Below are 18,426 nucleotides of genomic sequence, written 5' to 3' on the forward strand. Positions count from 1 at the left end.
AAAAAAAAAAAAAAAAAAAAAAAAATTAAAAAAATTAGATTGTGATAAGGTACATAAAATTTACCATCTTAATCAGTTTTAAGTTGGTAGTTAAGTGGCATTAAGTACATTTATTTTGTTGTACAGCCATCACCGTCATCCATCTCCAGAGCTCTTCTCATCCAGCGTAACTGAAACTCTGTACCCATGAAACTCTAATTCCCCATTTCCCCCTCCCCCCATCCTTTTGACAACCACCATTCTTCTTTCTGTCTTGTCTTTCCTTTTTAAATTGAGGAATGAAACTGTGGCCCAGTGGTTTTTCAAGTAATAAGATATCTCAAGTCACAAAGTTTAGGTGGGTTTTTGATTCTGATTAAAAATATATATATATGTGTGACCAAATGCTATCTTTTCCAGGCTTCATTATTTTACAGTGTACTCCAGAGTTGGGCAAACATAAAATGACACGCCCACCCTCCCTCCTTGCGAACATTTAAGTATGTTCTTTTCTTGTATATTTAATAAAAATAAACACTGAAAAAGAGTTAAAAGGTTCACTGTCTCCTGCTGAGGGCATAAGGCAGTAGCATGTTTCTGCTTGTGGGTGCTTTTGTTTGTGTCGTTATATAATTGCCTGATGACATTGTGGAATTTTTTTCCCCAATACAAAATGCTTATAATCTTGAAAGAAAATTAAATAATTATTGGAAACAAGGGTTTTTAATATGGTGTAGTTATCAGACGCCTGATAAGAATCACCTGAGGGAGGGGAGAGAAACTTGTTGAAATGCAGATAACCAGGCCTTTCTTTCTATTCTTAATCTGTATTGGGACCCAAGTGTGGGAAACATTGGTATAGGATGCATTGATGAGTTCTGTTTTGGTAATAATCTGGAACTTCATCATGTTTCTTACGATTTATATTTTCTGAGTATGTCAGTACACACACATACATATACATACACATTATTGTGTTTCTTTATGGGAGTTACCGACATCATTATTGATTTGCCCAGTAGTAGAAGTATAATTTGTTCTGTATTTTCTTTATTTTGTATTCTCGGCTTCATATTGGGTGTTACTGTTTAGTTAGTTCTCAGTTTATGATACCAGGATATTGCAGAGAAGAAATCAGACTCTGTAGTCAGACAGACCTCAGTTCAAACTCTGACTGCCACTTACCAGATTTGTGTTCTTGGTCGAGTTATATAACTTCCTTATGCTTGTTTTTTTTCCATCTGTAAGTTCAGGATAATAATACAACCTATGCTTAGGGTCATTGAGACAATTGAGATAATGTTTTAAGTCCTTAATGCATTTCCTGCCACATAGTAGGTATCAGTATTTATTAGTCCCTGTTGTTTTGTGATTGTTATTACTTTATAAGGTATCCCAACTGGCAACATTATCAGAAGCTGAAGCTGAGGGCACATGAGAGCATAAGAGGGGAGGAGAACCTAGAAGCAGCAATGTGTGCTTTTTGAAACTTTTATACTTCACCGCTATTTGTTGTCCTCACTCTGTGCCCACTTTCCAAATTGTTTTTTAGGAGAGACAAAGCCTTTAGGAAACCTCGAAAGGGTGTGTGCTTGTGTAGGATATGGGGAAGCTATGACATTGTACCCTGGTCCATGTGGATTTCGATAAGGATTCCAAAACTTGACTGGAAGCCATAGATGGTGGTTTTGTCAGTAGAAATTAGTGAAAAGAGAAGGAACAAGTCTAGGATGGAAAATATCTCAAGGAATTTGAAGCCCTGGTATGTCCCAGCCCCCATAGCTCATTTATTGCTTTATTATTTATTTAATCCTCAAAAGTTCATGTTTTAAGCATTATGCTAGATATTGAGGACATAAACATGGACAAAACACAGGCTCTGCCTTCAGGAAGCCCATGGTTCAATATGAGAGATAGACAGATGTATAGTTATGAAAAATGTGGTAAATACAGAAATGAAGATAACAGACGGCATTTGGGAACAGAGGAAAGTACTTCCTGGAGGAAATGATGGTGGAACCGAGTCTACTGAAAGAATTTGAGTTGGCCAGGTAATATCATGTACAGGGGTGAGGTATGCAGTGGACATTTCTTGGGCAAAGAAAAGAGTCAGGAAAAACCTGACATGTTTCTGTTTTTGTATTGGGAAATGGGCTTTGCTCCTCTCCTTACCCCCAAGACTTATGAAAGGGAAATTTCTCAAACATAGGAAAGCAGATGCAGGGTAGCCAGAACCTTACTGTTTGTATCCACATAAATAACTATTGAGTGCCACCTGAGAGCCAGCATAACCTAACAGACTCTATGAATTTAAGTCACTTTATTTTTTCATCCTTAAAAAAAAAATCCCAATTTGGACTGTGGCCATTGATATTTCCCATATGTGTCTTTTCAGCTGTTGTCACGTTTTTGGTTCAGGATTTGGTAACGTTGTGTCTGCACTAAAGTACTCTTCTCTTAGCTGCCATTTTTCTCTTTCTCTTAGCTAACTTTAATTAGTGTCCCCTCTGCCATGTTTCTAAGAGTTTCCTTTCCAAGTGTTTTGATGTTGTTTCATGGTGCTCCTTGCAGTTGAGTGTATTGGTGTTTGACATGATATATTGTGGAAGCCTTAGGTAGTCTGTTGTGCTAATCTTTTTTTTTTTTTTTTTGAGGCAAAGTCTTGCACTGTCATCCAGGCTGGGGTGCAATGGTGCGATCTCAGCTCACTGCAACCTCTGCCTCCCGGGTCCCAGTGATTCTCCTGCCTCAGCCTCCCGAGTATCTGGGGTTACAGGCGCATACCACCACACCCGGCTAATTTTTGTATTTTTAGTAGAGACCCGATTTCACCATGTTGTCCAGGCTGGTCTGGAATTCCTGACCTCAAGTGATCCGCCCGTCTCGGCCTCCCAAAGCGCTGGGATTACAGGCATGAGCCACTGCGCCCGGCCTGTTGTGCTAATCTTTAGCCATTTGTAACACTGTGGAAGTCGTGTTCCTGCAGAATCCTGTTTAATTCTCATGCGAGCTAATGTATTAATAAAGTTTTGGAGTGCTGAAATGTTACCTTGGAAGTATCTATGCCAAAAAAAAATCTCTGATGAAATTTTTATGTTCAGCTAGCTTTGGTTACCTGTTAGGGTAGGTGGTGATATCCTTATACTATATCCATACATATACCTATCTATACATAAATGCCAACATGCCTGTATATGTGTATATGCCTGTGGAGATACATACATACATACATACATATATATATATATATATATATATTTGGTCTAGAGGAGATTGCTGTTTTAAGATGGGTGTTGTATGAAAGATAAACATTACTTTTACCCAAAATTGTTTTGTATTATGACAATAGCATTTTTTGATACCTTTCTACCCTATATTTTAAAAACAAATTAAGGGCACTAAGCTTGCATATAAGTGATTTGTAATTTTTTAGTCTCACTTCCAATTTCATTTTAAGACCTTTTCTTGGTTTTATACTTCTAATTTAAAATTTATGCTATCATGTATTTTCTTTGTAAGCTACTTTTAATTGCTTATGAAAGAAAAGCTGGGATATAAACATGTTTTTTTTTTTTTTTGAGACGGAGTCTCGCTCTGTCGCCCGGGCTGGAGTGCAGTGGCGTGACCTCATCTCACTGCAAGCTCCGCCTCCCGGGTTCAGGCCATTCTCCTGCCTCAGCCTCTGAGTAGCTGGGACTACAGGTGTCCGCCACCTCGCCTGGCAATTTTTTTTGTATTTTTTAGTAGAGATGGGGTTTCACCGTGTTAGCCAGGATGGTCTCGATCTCCTGACCTCGTGATCCGCCCGTCTCGGCCTCCCAAAGTGCTGGGATTACAGGCTTGAGCCACTGCGCTTGGCCTAAACATGTTTAAAGAATTATAATGCATGAAGATTGGGTTATTTTGAAAAGATAACATTATCATAGAATAATAAAAAAGTAAGAGAATGGCCTTTTTTTTTCCATAAAAAGACTAGCATTTGTTACTTTAAGTGGTGAAGGATCACATTATATGATTTTGAAAGGTTTCCATAAAACAGGCAAGTTACAATAGTTAATGTTCAACTATCTAAAATATAACTTGAGAACGTGGTCACTATAATATAGTCTAATGCTCTTTGGTTAGTCAAACCTAAGATGGAAAAGACATTTCCTGTTAACATTCCACAAAAAGGCGTTACAAAGAATGAAACCTTTAGAATGAAAGTATCTTTTATATGTGAAAAATAAATTAAGTTTTTGAAAGTTGTGTTATCCCAGTGAGACTATGAATAAAGAAGGTGGTAGACAGGACACACACAGCACAGGCCTCTTCTGGTTGCTTCAGGCAGGTAGAGGAAAGACAGATTTGAAAGACAAAGGGACCACCACTCTGTTAGGATATGAGCTAAGGGAGGAATAGCATTTCAAATACTATAGGCTATTACATTTTCATAGTGGTTTTTTGTGTTTTTTTGAGATGGACTTTCGCCCTTGTTGTCCATGCCGGAGTGCAGTGGCACGATCTTGGCTCACTGCAACCTGTGCCTCCTGGGTTCAAGCGTTTCTCCTGCCTCAGCCTCTGGAGTAGCTGGGATCACAGGCGCCTGCCACCATGCCCGGCTAATTTTTGTATTTTTAGTAGAGACAGGGTTTCACCATGTTGGTCTGGCTGGTGTCAAACTCCAGACCTCAGGTGATCCGCTCTCTTCAGCCTCCCAAATATTGGGATTATAGGTATGAGCCACCGCACCCAGCTTTGTAGTGGTTTTAAAAGTTTTCCCTTTTCCCATTTTTGTTTAACTAATTTTCTTTATCTGCTGTCTTTTAGTGGAGGAAAACCATTTCAGTTTTTGTTCCATTAAAGTGTTAAACATCATGATAAAAGAGATGACTTACTCAGACTCATTGTATTCTACAGCTGCTTTTGTGTTGAAATGACTGTGTCATTCTGAAGGAAGTTTTATGTTTTATTCTCTTAGTTGAAAAACTTGATTCTTCAATGACTTTATTCATTCCCTCTGGGATTACTCAGTGTTTACTTTCTTTGCTAATGGCAGGGTTCTCATAATAACATGCCATGTCTTGTTCTGAGATTTGGCAGACTTAGAAAGGCTGTTTTTTATTTCCCCAAAAGGTGCAAATTTTACAGAAACAAAACAGTGTTTTAATGAAAGAACTTCAGATACTTGTTTTTGTCTAGACTGCTATACATACCTATTTAATAATCTTGAGGTTGGCAGATCTTCAGTATGTTTCTATGTGAATAAAAAATGTTATTTTTAGAGGTCTGTCATTTACTTCCATAGTAGTCAGTGGATTTATTGTTCCTATAATAATTGTAGGATCATTTTTGAGTGATTGTGTTGATGGCAGATTGAAAACATTAAAGGATTTCCTAATAATTTCCTGGAATATGAACATGTAGGTAATGGTAACGACATTTCCAGATTATGAACAGTGCAAAGTGATATAAAAGTATAAGATTTTCTTGAGACGTCTGTTTTCTCACCACAAAAAAGAGTACAAATTGCCATTTACCTTTCTAATATTAATGATTTATTTACAAACAGCTTTTCGTATAAGCAGCCTGCCAAGTAGTATACAAAATCATTTGCATTTCATTTCTCCCACACTACCTTTGAGCCCTCCCACTCCTTCTGTGGTTCCCCAAATGATTATTTTGAGCAAACAAGAATGCTTGTGGAGCTTGTAGAGAGCCTTTCTTTGTAAGTTATCAACAGGCTCTTACTCAGTGATTTTTTTGGGTGGTGAATACCACTCTTTTGGAAGGCTTTCCTGTTTCCACATTGTTCCTGTATTCTTTCAATGCTTTGTTTTTGAGATCCAAGTTTCCTGACTGGTCTAGCCTTGAGTGAAGTCTCCAATGTCCATATTTTGCCACTTTCTCTGTAAGAAGTATTTGAGGAGTCTTTTTCTCTCTCCTGTAGATAGAGCTAGCTTCAAAGATTTTGCATGGTTTAGGGTGTTATGTAAATCTCACAAATTAGAAAGATATGAAGTCTGGTATGTGTGACTGTGTATGTGTGGGGACACATGCATACATGTGTGCTCGTGAAAACATAAACTATTGCTTATTTTAGACATTCATTTACGGTTCAGATTACTAAGGAACCAACCTACTTATCAACATATCAGTAGGTATTTGTTGAGGGTGTACTATATATCATTCTTTATTTCAGCAGAAGGATAAAAGACAAAATTTTTAAAATACATAGTACTTGCTGTCTTGGAGTTGATGGTTTGGGAGAAACAACATGTGCATGTACATGAAACAGTGAATTAATAGGGCAAGGAAGTCTACGATTATCCTAAGTGCCATATCGTGTGATGCAGGGTGGAAGTATGAGTTCAGGGAACAGAGACAGACATAAGGGCTAGGAAGATCAGCCAGGCCCCACAGAGGATGTGGAGCTTGATCTCTCCTTGGAAGAATGAATAGGATTATAGAAGACAGGTGATGTGAAAGGGTATGGTGCAATGGGGAGGCCATGGACACCATTTTATACTAAGCTACAAACTTTTTGTCTTTGAGGAGAAATACTGATAGGATGTTGGTTGGATTGGAAGGATGCTGTTGGAGTAGTATAGCTTAAATCAGTTGAATAGGACAAATACTCGTATGTATTCTGACTGATATATTTGTAGACTTTGTTGAAATTTATGTATGTTCAAATTGTTATATTTTCCTTGTTATATTTGCTTTAGATACAAATGTTTCTGAGATAAGTGAGCAATGTTAAATGTTTGATGAAAGTGTCTGCATTTTAAAGCAGGCTTGGTATTAATATTAGCAGATGCTGTTATGTAAATGGAAACATATATAAATGTAATGTTGAATTGGCACATGGGAAAGCCTAATTAACGCAGTGAATTTTTTTGTAGGCCGGACCTGATAGATATGAATACTGTTGCTGTTCAAAGCAACCTTGCAAATTTAGAGCATGCTTTTTATGTAGCAGAAAAAATTGGTGTTATAAGACTTCTGGACCCTGAAGGTGAGTTGTTTTCTTGATTTTATGTGGACTGGCATGAAAGTCTGATCAAAAGTAATTTGTCAACCTCGTGAAATAATTGATTTATGTTGCTGTTTTTAGATGTCGATGTCTCCTCACCTGATGAAAAATCAGTAATAACTTATGTATCATCTCTCTATGATGCATTTCCTAAAGTCCCTGAAGGTGGGGAAGGCATTGGTGCAAATGTGAGTATTGATTTTTCCACACTGGAAGCTGTTGATTCAGTAATGACCAGTTGACTGCATTTACTGATAATGTTTTTTGCAGTTTTTGAATGTTGAATATATTTTAAAGAATTTGAGTTAGTATGCTGTTTGATGAATTGATATTCTGTGTATTTCATGATATTATTCTACCATTAAATTTAAAGTATAACTCGTTAAAACTTTTGTGTCATAAATAAAAGAGGCTATTTATAGTTACTGATAATTTTATAAATAAAAGCTTTAACTTTCTGAAATTTAGAGTTTTCCATTTTTAGCTGGGTGCTGTTTTACATTGCTGTATTGGCTATCTTTTTGTATGTATAGAATATCTCACTTTTGAAAACAATTTCAAATTTGTTACCTCATACAATTCTATGAAATGTTGGCTAGATAACATTTTTAGGAGTTAAAGGAGGGCTCCAGAGGAAAGTTATCGGATTTGACCAAAGTAGCAGAGCCACTTAGTAAGCAGGGAAGGTCTCTGACACATAGCTTTCAGCTCTTTATTAGTCTACTGTTTCTTAAAGGTTTGTATAATTCACTTCAGTGATGCATTTTTTTTTTTTTTTGTGGTGGTTATGCTAACAAGTGCTTATGCATTTCTGGAAGAGAACAGGAAACCCTGGATGTGTCACATATTTGGGAATGAGCCCCTTCACTTGGATTTCTGCCTTCCTCTTTGCAGATAACTTTTCCCCCTACATTACTTTGAAGATTTAGGAGCTCATCTTGGATTAGCTCCCTTAGATTAGGAGCTCCCTTTTCTGATTGCTTCTGTCAGTTCTGTGTACTGTTTCTAGACCTGTTTCCATATTCTTCCTCAGGTTCTTCTTTTCAAAGTCTTCATGCTCTTTGGGTCCCTGAGTAGCCTGTTTCCATGCTCACCCCTGACTATTCAGTGTTGAGTGTTGCTTCAGAATGTTTCTTTTGGCCATCTCTTGCTGCTGCTTCTCACTACCTCCATGTTGATCCTGCTGCCTATCACTGCAGAACTAGGCTGATAGCTTTCTTACAGCTTTCCATCTCCATTTTGTTGTTCTTCCCACTGCCTCTGCACACTGTTGCCAAATTAATCTGTCTAAAACCTGATGTCTTTAGCTTGAAAAATTTCAGTGGCTATATATTCCTTGCAAAGTTAAATGCAATCTAGATATTCTGACATTTAAAACTGCATATATTTATTGTTTACCTACATTTTTTAGCTATGATTTCCCAATATGAACTGTTTACTGGTAGACAGGGCATTTCCATGTCAATGTCCTTACTCACTTGGAACTCCCCTTTTGTCCACTTTTTCAGCGCCCCTACTCACCTCCCCCCACCAATAATTACTTACTGGTCATTGCAGAACATCTCAGATGCTGCCTTTCCCAAGAAGCCTTTAGAAACTATTTTAAGGCACAGATATGCTTGCCTGATTTCTTATCTCAACTAGCACATACTACCCATTTCATTTATTTCAGCATTTCAACACTTAATTAAATACTGCTGTTCATTTTGCCTGTTTATATTATGTATCTCTCTTGCCTCTGCATTTAGACAGTAACTCCTTGACAATAGGTATTATGTCTTAAAGTATTTTTTTGTTATAACATTCAGCACAACCTTTGAACATAATAAGCATTCATCAAATACTTAAACAGAGCAGTTGTCAGCCTTCCAGTTTCCTCCATTTTTAGAGTTTGCCTAATGAGTTACTTGGATAATCCCACCATATACATTTCCTGTAGTTTGCATACATATCTGGTTTCCTACATATTGGGTAAGTTTTTTGAGTTTCAGATACATAGTAGATTTAGATCTAAAATAGTTGGCAAAGATGGCAACTAACTTGGTTTATGCAAGTTGTTACTCCCCCATCCTGAGCCCTGGTAAACACCCCAAATTGACTTTGGAGTTTTTCTGTAGTGCTTAGATTGAACCTCAGAAGTCTTCTAAATACAATACCCCAGGCAGCTCCTTTCTTTGGATCAGAATTGGCACTCATAAGGCTAGTGTTAGTGGCCAAATGTTGATAGCATCTTTTTAAAGGTGTTTATGTGACAGGGATTGGGGCTGGGTGAAAGTAAGAAAACATTTAGCAGGTTCTCTCTGTCAGGCTTTAAATAAGTACGTTTACAGAATGACTTCCGACTAAATTGTCTTAGATATGTTATTATCTACAGATGTGAACCTTTTCTATCATTTGATTGTTCTAGGATGTTGAAGTCAAATGGATTGAATACCAGAATATGGTGAACTACCTCATCCAGTGGATTAGACACCATGTGACCACAATGTCTGAGAGAACATTTCCTAATAATCCTGTGGAACTGAAGGTTAGTGTCACTATAGAAATTACATAGGATTGATTCGATTATAAACCCTTAAGTAATGCTGTAATAATTGTGTAATTTTAGAAATTCAACAAAAGTTGCCCTTGGAAAGCCATTAATAAGTAGGCAAAATTTTTATTTACTCATCTCTCTTGTTATACAGAGACAATGGAGGTAAAACATTAACAATTAAAACAGATTAGCTGTAGTCTCTCAGCTTTGGTTGAGTGGTTGAAGGTTTAATTTGAGAGAGTCTCTGAAACTGACATTGTCAAATTGATTTTAGTACATAGGAAATGCTTGGAGTCCCCGGGGATGGCTGAGGTAGGAGGGCCCCTGGGAAGTACACACAAATGTGGCACTGGATTGGGGGTATGCCTGTGGTTGAGTCCTATTAAAAACTGCTTCAGGGGGCATTTTTTGTGCAGGAAGAGGTACACACTGTATTTCACCATGAATTTGAAAATACATGTCTGACTTCCAGTATAAGTGAATTTATATTTTAGTAAACCATTTTCTAATATGAAAAACTTAGGGCATGCTTTTGAGGCAGACATTGCAGATATAAAAGCCATTATAAGCCGGGTGCGGTGGGTCATGCCTGTAATCCCAGCACTTTGGGAGGCCAAGGTGGGTGGATCACCTGAGGTCAGGAGTTTGACACTAGCCTGGCTAACATGGTGAAACACCATCTTTATTAAAAACGTAAAAATTAGCCTGGCATGGTGGCACACACTTTTAATCCCAGCTACTCAGGAGGCTGAAGCAGGAGAATCGCTTGAACCTGGGAGGTAGAGGTTGTAGTAAGCCGAGATTGCATCACTACACTCCATCCTGGGTGAGAGAGCAAGACTCTGTCTGAAAAAAAAAAAAAAAAAAATCATTATAAATATGTAAACTTATTAAAGAGTAAGTTGTCTCTTTTGCATGTTTGGTTTTATAATAGCAAGGTGGTCTACTTTATTTCTAGAAGCTGATAATGTGAATATTGCCTACAAAGCCTTACTTCCTTGGTTTGTAAGCTTTATTTTCATGATCAAACTGGGATAGAGAAAACTGTAATAACTCAGGGTGAGCTCCATTAGAGTTACTCATTGTGCTCCTGCATCCATACAGAACATCTGTGGAACAGCTTTCATTCCCATTGCCACAGAGAGTTTGTCCTTGGCACGAATTTACTTGGCATCTGATGATATGATACTTTTTAAGTGTTCTCAAGCTGTTTGTATGATGTTTCCCTACATGGACATGTGATTTTCCAGGTCAGGAAAACATTTCCCTACAACTACCATGTGGTGCCATGAAGTGTTTAGCACATAGGAGCATTCGGTGCTTAATGACCAACAGACATCCTGAAACATTGCATTCTGATTTCAAAACAATTTTCAGATTTCATGTTCCAATACATTTATTTCCAAATGGATTTCTATTGTTCAGACCCTTGGATGAATTGTACTGGCTTCTGATTAGTGTAGATCCTTAGTTATAGAAGAAGTGATCAGAGTACTTGCTGATGACTAGAACAAGACATAGATTAGAAAAGAAAATACATCATGGGGAAATGCCAGATAATTGCATTAGAAGAACTTTGAATGGAATCTTTCAGAAATGTGTCATCCTAAAGATTTACAGGGTCTTGTTTTATAGCTGCATGAATTAGAATGAAGTAATTAGTACACACTTATTTTATTAAATGTGGAGATGCATTATCTACATAATTTGTATGAAGGTCCCTTTTAATAAATACACTATATTTAAGAGGTTCCCAAATTAATATATACAAACTAGATAATAATTTAATTATACAGTTGAAACTTCTGTAATAATAGCCCCCATCAACTAATAGCATCTACCTTCATTTGTTTAAAAAAAATCTGTTTACATTGGCCATTGGGACATTGAAACCAAATTTTAGCCCTTTCTGCTAAGAAGTTTTTTTTTGAAGGATAGAACCATGCAATAGAAGAGAGTGGTTTTATTCCTTTCTCTGTGGGAATTGCTTCAAATTATTTTTCCAAAGACTGAAAGCTAACGTACAGCATTTGGGAAGTGCATCTTTTAAAGGGTATGTTTTCTTGTTTGGAGGATGAGAGATTTTTAGTAGAGCACTAGTAAACACTGCATGGTTTATTATTATCCAGATCCCCCTGTGGCACTAAAGCATGGCTCACATTAATAATTATACCCTCATCAAATTTTAGATAACCCACGTCACCAACTGGCTGGAAATTGGCATTGTCTTTGAGTGTCAGTTTAACAAACGAATTCCATTGACCGCATATGATACAGTACATAACACTTGAAGTGGTGACTTAGTGAGATAATGAAAACAGATCTTTTAAGTTTGGTCCTTAATTTCTTGTCCTTTTTATTTTAGGCACTTTATAATCAGTATTTACAGTTTAAAGAAACAGAAATTCCACCAAAGGAGACAGAAAAATCAAAAATTAAACGTCTGTATAAATTATTAGAGGTAAGCTCAGATTTGCTTTATATTGTCAAGCATAATCTTTGTTTCGTTTTGTTTTTATTTTTGCTTCACATTAAAGTTTTTTGTTTTCTCAAGATTTGGATAGAATTTGGACGCATCAAGCTCCTTCAAGGTTATCATCCAAATGACATAGAAAAAGAGTGGGGGAAACTCATTATTGCCATGCTTGAGAGAGAGAAGGCACTTCGTCCGGAAGTAGAAAGGTAGGCCAGAGGTGTTTTCTGCCATGAATATCAAGTGCGGAGGGAGCCTCTGTGTTGTTGTGAAATAACTTAAGTTAAACTTCTGTTTACGTGGCCTTGGATAAGTCACTTAATCTTTCTGATCCTGCATTTTCTTATCTAGGAACTCTTCTAAGAGATTTTAAGGAGTCAGTCAGTGAAGTAATATGTATATAAATGACCTGCTAGGCTGGATTGGTATGTGAAGTCTCATCTAATAAGGCTTTACAGTTTTAAAACCAGTCAAAATTACTTGTGATTTCTCATATTGACCTTAAGTCACCAGGGCCTGTATCTAAAAGCTTACAGGTCAACAAGGAACTGATTTTATTTCTTATTACATTTTTTTGCTATAGTTCTCTTTCCAAGGGGCAGTGGAAACCAAAATCTAGCTTGCCTTCATTTAAAGGGTGATGGATGGCATCTAGAACACACACAATAAATGTTAGTTCAGGTTCTCTTTCTGCCACACTTCTACAAGTGCGTTTACTCCATGAAATCATCACTAGCTCTTTGTCATTTTGTCTCTCACTACACCCAGTTGCCTGGGAAGGTACCATTTAATCTTCAGGAAATGTTTGTCGGATGAATTTGTCTCCATTACAGTCTTAACCTGGTACCTGACTATTGTGATCTGTGTTCCTCATTAGCCATGATGTCTATAGGAACCAGACCTTGTAGGGTGTATTAGTCCGTTCTCACGGTGCTAATAAAGACATATCCGAGACTGGGTAATTTATAAAGTAAAGAGGTTTAATTGACTCACAGTTCCATATGGCTGGAGAGGCCTCACAATCATGGTGGAAGGCGAATGAGGAGCAAAGTCACATCTTACATGTCAGCAGGCAAGAGCTTGTACAGGGGAACTCCCATTTATAAAACCATCAGATCTCATAAGACTTATTCACTACCATGAGAACAGTACGGGGGAAATTGCCCCCATGATTCAATTATCTCCACCTGACCCCACCCTTGACACATGAGGATTATTACAATTCAAGGTGAGATTTGGGTGGGGACACAGGCAAACCATATCACAGGGTAAGGCCTGTGTGGTCAGACACAACTTTCCAGCCCCTTTGCTCTCTGCACAGCAGCTACACTGGCTGCTTTACACCTAAACATTCTCAGATCTCAGCTCCAACATTACTTTCTCAAGAAACTTTCCATGGTTTCCTAGGCTAGTTCAGATATCTTGCTTAGAATTCTCATGTTTACATGTATTGCTCCTTCATAGTGCTTATCTTGTTTGTATTTTTATATTTATTTCTGTTATTGCTTAAGACTTGCCTATTCCACAGATATGATCTCCAAAAATGTGGAGAGAAACCCTTGTTTTTTTCTGTCCCTTGTATTGCCGATGCTTTACACAGCGCCTGACACACATTAGAGGTGCTCAGTATTGTCATGTTCTCTGTGCCTTACACATTGACTTCAAGATTCAACATTGTGAAATAATGCATAAAATAAATATATGAGAGCAAGTCTAACTTGTCAGTCCTTTATTAAATTACTGATTACATTTATGTTAAACTGTAATAATATGTGTACATAACTGGATTATTAAAACCAAAACAAGCCAGAAATATACAGGATGCAGCTTTTACGGAAGAGGTAATTCTGGGTGATTGAAATGAGATACTATTTCATCATTTGAAATAATGGAGAAGTATTCCAGAGGATACAGAGTAGATTTTTAGGCATCAGAACAGTAGCTGAATTTTAAGATATGCTCATAAAAGAAAAAGCAGAGAGTGGTTGAGATTTCAGGGCCTAGAAGCCACTCAGTTTTAAATTAGATTATTAGCCCAGCCTGCAAAGTTGTATGATCTTAGACAAGTTCTTTAACTGTTTAAGCCTTGGTTTCCTCATTTGTAAACAGGATGTAATAGTGCCTACTACATTGGGTGGTTATGAGATGAGTTATGTATCTAAAATGATTAATTTATTGCACATAATAATTACTTATAGGTGCCACTGTTACTGTTTTGAGCTGTTCTGTTCACTCACTATAGTTGTTGTGGTACTCTCACACTTGATCTTAGCCAACAGGCTGAGAAGCGATTGATGTGGCACTCTCAAGTTTCCCCTTTCTTGATCCCCAAAAAGAAAAATATCTATTCTTAGAGTGTAGAAGTAACAGTATTATTGGAGGTAGGAAAATATTTAGGAGCCTGATTGGATAAATGCCTTCATGTTTCTTCATGCGAATTTTTTGGCATTGTCTATGTATTGCGAATAATAGCTCTGTGGCATGGAAGTGTATGAAAAACAAATGGGAAAGAGTCAGTGTTCTTATGCCACGTAATACCCTATAGAATGGAAAAAGAAGCACAGACAAATTTGTAAGCATTGCATCAGTATTCTACTTGGCGCTTTATAGTAGGTTTAGAAGTAACATTATTGGGAGCATGTCATATAAAGAAAAGTAAATGGATATTTTTCCATTAATTTAACCTAATAAACAAATGACATGGTGGTTAAAATGGAAGTGTACTTCCTTCTTATCAAATTCGTTTGTTTATAGGTACTTCATAACTTCTAGCTGTTTGCCTTCCTTACGTTATTCAGCACAGACCTGGTCTTTTCAGAAGTCAGACTATGACTGGATATTTGTGTTCTTTTAGCTAATGATTGGTATTGCCAGAATAATCTTACTAGTTGTCCTGGACATCTGTGAGGCATCTGAGTTGTTTTTTAGGTGGTTGCAGTTGGATGACTCTTAGTGCAAATATTTGGCATATCCTTTGCAGTGACGCCCAATCTGCCTGCTTTGTTCATACTTGTAGGGTTTTAATACAAGCTACAAAAGGCAAACCTCAGCTAGCAAATGAATGGCTTTAGGCTAGATTCTTTTGAATAGTTATCAGCATATTATTTGCTGTGTGTTGCATATGCATGTTGAAGCATATTTAAGGAGCCATTAAAAGCTGTAATATTCAGCTGCCACTTTTCACCGTTAGAAGTAGAGCTTTTTCCAGACCTCCTACCTTTTAGTCTACTTTGAATGGTCAGAGAAATAACATCGTTTCAGGAATAAAAATGCACAGTAGTAGTTATAGTTACCGTAGCAGTGATTCTGTGTTTAGTAACACTACCAGCACTCGAACCAGTCTTGATTCGAATGAAAATCTTCTCTCGGTTCATTATGGTCCAACACTGATCAACTCTTGCATTAGCTTCGGCAATGAATCCTTTGATGGACGCAGGTATTGAATCATTGGTGTGGGATTGTGTTTTACTTTTTGATGGGCAGCACTTTTCAGGAATGGCGAGCTCTTTGACTTCAAAGGGAAAAGCTTTATTTTATTTTGTCTCATCTTTTAGGTTAGAAATGTTGCAACAGATTGCCCACCGAGTTCAGAGGGACAGTGTCATCTGTGAAGACAAACTAATCCTTGCTCGAAATGCTCTTCAGTCTGTAAGTTAATTTTAAGAGCCATTGAAGTTGTGGTGTAGAGGATTCACTGTGCGTTTGGATGAACTAAAACTTTTGCATAATGTTTGGTTGATTCTTGGTACTATTCTCCACTGAAACTTAAAGTTTGTTAAGGATTATGATTGGTGTTTGCTCTCTGAGAGACAAGAAGAGGGAAAACATATTTTTGAACCAACAAGGAAAACTAAAGAAAGCCCAAGTAGGCCTCTGTTCCAATATTTGATGTTTTATATTTGAGGTAGTTTTTAAACCTGTTTCACAGAATTAATACTGCGTTCTTCTAAAATACAGGATTCTAAAAGATTAGAATCAGGAGTGCAGTTTCAGAATGAAGCAGAAATTGCTGGGTATATACTTGAATGTGAGAACCTTTTACGCCAGCATGTAATTGATGTACAGATTCTTATTGATGGAAAGTACTACCAGGCAGATCAATTGGTACAGAGGTAAGAGTGCTACTTATTCTTTCTCTGTCCTTTTTTTGTATAACTGTTTCATGGGCATTTGAAATAGGAATGTAGAATATGAAAATTTTATGAAATATATTTCTTTGCTCTTTTTTAGTTGAAAATGTGTGTCACATTTTTATATATTTTGGTGTTTAAGTAGATATTTGTTTTTTAAAGATTAGCAGTAGAAAAAATATTTTATGGTACATATAATACTGCTGCAGTAACTAACTCGTTAAAATGAATACACTAGATGTATGTATGTTACACACATACATTTACATATATTTAAAGTATTCATGGGATGTTTGAAAGAGAAAAAATGTAAGACAAGTGTCTTTTTTTTTTTGAGATGCAGTTTTGCTCTGTCACCCAGGCTGGAGTGCAGTGGTGCGATCTCAGCTCACTGCAGCCTCTGCCTCCTGGCTTCAGGTGATTCTCGTGTCTCAGTCTCCCTAGTAGCTGGGATTACAGGCACTCACCACCATGCCTGGCTAATTTTTTGTATTTTTAGTGGAGACGGGGTTTCGCTGTGTTCGCCAGGCTGGTCTTGTACTCCTGACCTTAAGTGATCCACCTTCCTTGGCCTCCCAAAATGCTGGGATTATAGGCATGAGCCACCGTGCCTGGCCAAAAAGTGTCATTTTTAATTCAGCTTTTTAGCTTTCGGTTTATCCTATTATGAAAATGTTCATAACAAAATGTTGAAAGAAAATATGTGTATGAAAACCTTTATCACTGAGAAGTGTGTGTTTGGGGGTAGGTATGGAATATTTCAGGCTATACTTTCTCTCTCTCTTTCTCTCTCTCTTTCTGTGTGTGTGAGTATGAATGTATAAATGTAAAAATTTTAAATGATCCTTTGACCTGGTAATTTCACCTTTAGGAATCTATAGTAATTCAAAATATGAAAAATATATACATAAATGTAAAAATGATCATATGCTATAGTAACTGTATTCATTATAAATGATAGTTATAAAGACAATTAAGATTGAAAGTCCTCATAGTACAGTGCTCATTGAAAAAAATCATGATTCAAAATTTTACCAATATAACTACAATTATCTCCTCGTTTTTCTTGTTTATATTTCTGAGCAGTTTCGGCGTACTGAAAAATTGAGTGAAGAATACAGAGTTCCCATATGCTCTCTTATACCTCCCTCTTCCCCTGTTATTTACGTCTTGCATTAGTGTGGCACATTTGCTAAAACTGATAAGCCAAAATTGATACATCATTATTAACTAAAGCCTATAATTCACATTAGAGTTCACTCTTTGTGACAAGTGCCTTTTGTATTTCACCTTATCCCTTTGGATTTTCTTTTCAGAGTTGCAAAACTGCGTGATGAAATTATGGCCTTAAGAAACGAATGTTCTTCTGTGTACAGCAAAGGACGCATGCTGACAACAGAACAGACAAAGCTCATGATATCAGGAATCACTCAAAGTTTAAACTCAGGATTTGCGCAGACCTTACACCCTAGTCTCACCTCAGGGCTGACCCAGAGTTTAACACCTTCCCTAACCTCTTCTAGTATGACTTCTGGCCTGTCATCAGGGATGACTTCCCGCCTGACTCCATCTGTCACTCCAGCTTATACACCTGGTTTCCCATCAGGATTAGTTCCAAATTTCAGTTCAGGAGTAGAGCCAAATTCATTGCAAACTCTGAAGTTGATGCAGATCCGAAAACCTCTTCTAAAGTCTTCTTTGCTAGATCAAAATTTAACAGAAGAGGAAATCAACATGAAATTTGTTCAGGATCTTTTGAACTGGGTTGAAGAGATGCAGGTAAAACAAAGTTTACTTTACCTGAGTGTTTCCGTCTTTATTGTTAGCAATTTCTTTTCTAAACTCAGTATTTTACTGTTTGAAGGTACAACTGGACCACACTGAATGGGGCTCAGATTTGCCAAGTGTTGAAAGCCATTTAGAAAATCATAAAAATGTTCATAGAGCTATTGAAGAATTTGAATCTAGCCTCAAAGAAGCTAAAATCAGTGAGGTATGTTAATTTAAAATTTGTATATATTTTGTTTTAGTTTACTCTTGTTTTGCTTTTTACATAAAGACCCTGTAAATCAATAATAGATACATTAAGTGTGAGTCAGAATTCCTTCAGATTCCTAACTGGAGTGTCTTTTTAATCTCATATTATAGATTCAGATGACAGCACCTCTTAAACTGACTTATGCAGAAAAGTTGCACAGATTAGAGAGTCAGTATGCAAAACTCTTGGTAAGCTTTTTTTTTTTTTTTTTTTTTTTTTTTTTAAAAACCTTCTGTTTTCCTTATCTATATTTGG

General features: G+C 36.9%; 1 protein-coding gene across 5 annotated transcripts in view; it reads left to right on the forward strand.

The window, feature by feature from the left end:
- The window catches only part of DST (dystonin), a 496,305-nt gene that overhangs the window by 303,133 nt on the left and 174,746 nt on the right, over positions 1–18,426 (forward strand). For 3 of the 5 annotated variants that reach the window (XM_011960180.1, XM_011960181.1, XM_011960182.1), the window contains 10 exons: positions 6,864–6,976; positions 7,076–7,182; positions 9,402–9,521; positions 11,896–11,991; positions 12,085–12,212; positions 15,558–15,651; positions 15,961–16,115; positions 17,450–17,912; positions 17,998–18,126; positions 18,282–18,359. In XM_011960180.1, the coding sequence (XP_011815570.1) occupies positions 6,864–6,976; positions 7,076–7,182; positions 9,402–9,521; positions 11,896–11,991; positions 12,085–12,212; positions 15,558–15,651; positions 15,961–16,115; positions 17,450–17,912; positions 17,998–18,126; positions 18,282–18,359 (1,483 nt within the window). Of the gene's footprint in view, positions 1–6,863; positions 6,977–7,075; positions 7,183–9,401; positions 9,522–11,895; positions 11,992–12,084; positions 12,213–15,064; positions 15,440–15,557; positions 15,652–15,960; positions 16,116–17,449; positions 17,913–17,997; positions 18,127–18,281; positions 18,360–18,426 lie in introns of those variants that run through there. The other 2 variants (XM_011960183.1, XM_011960184.1) reach the window with 1 other exon arrangement.

This window comes from Colobus angolensis, unplaced genomic scaffold (assembly GCF_000951035.1).
Source record: "Colobus angolensis palliatus isolate OR3802 unplaced genomic scaffold, Cang.pa_1.0 Scaffold51, whole genome shotgun sequence".
In the NCBI taxonomy this organism is placed as follows: Eukaryota; Metazoa; Chordata; class Mammalia; order Primates; family Cercopithecidae; genus Colobus; species Colobus angolensis.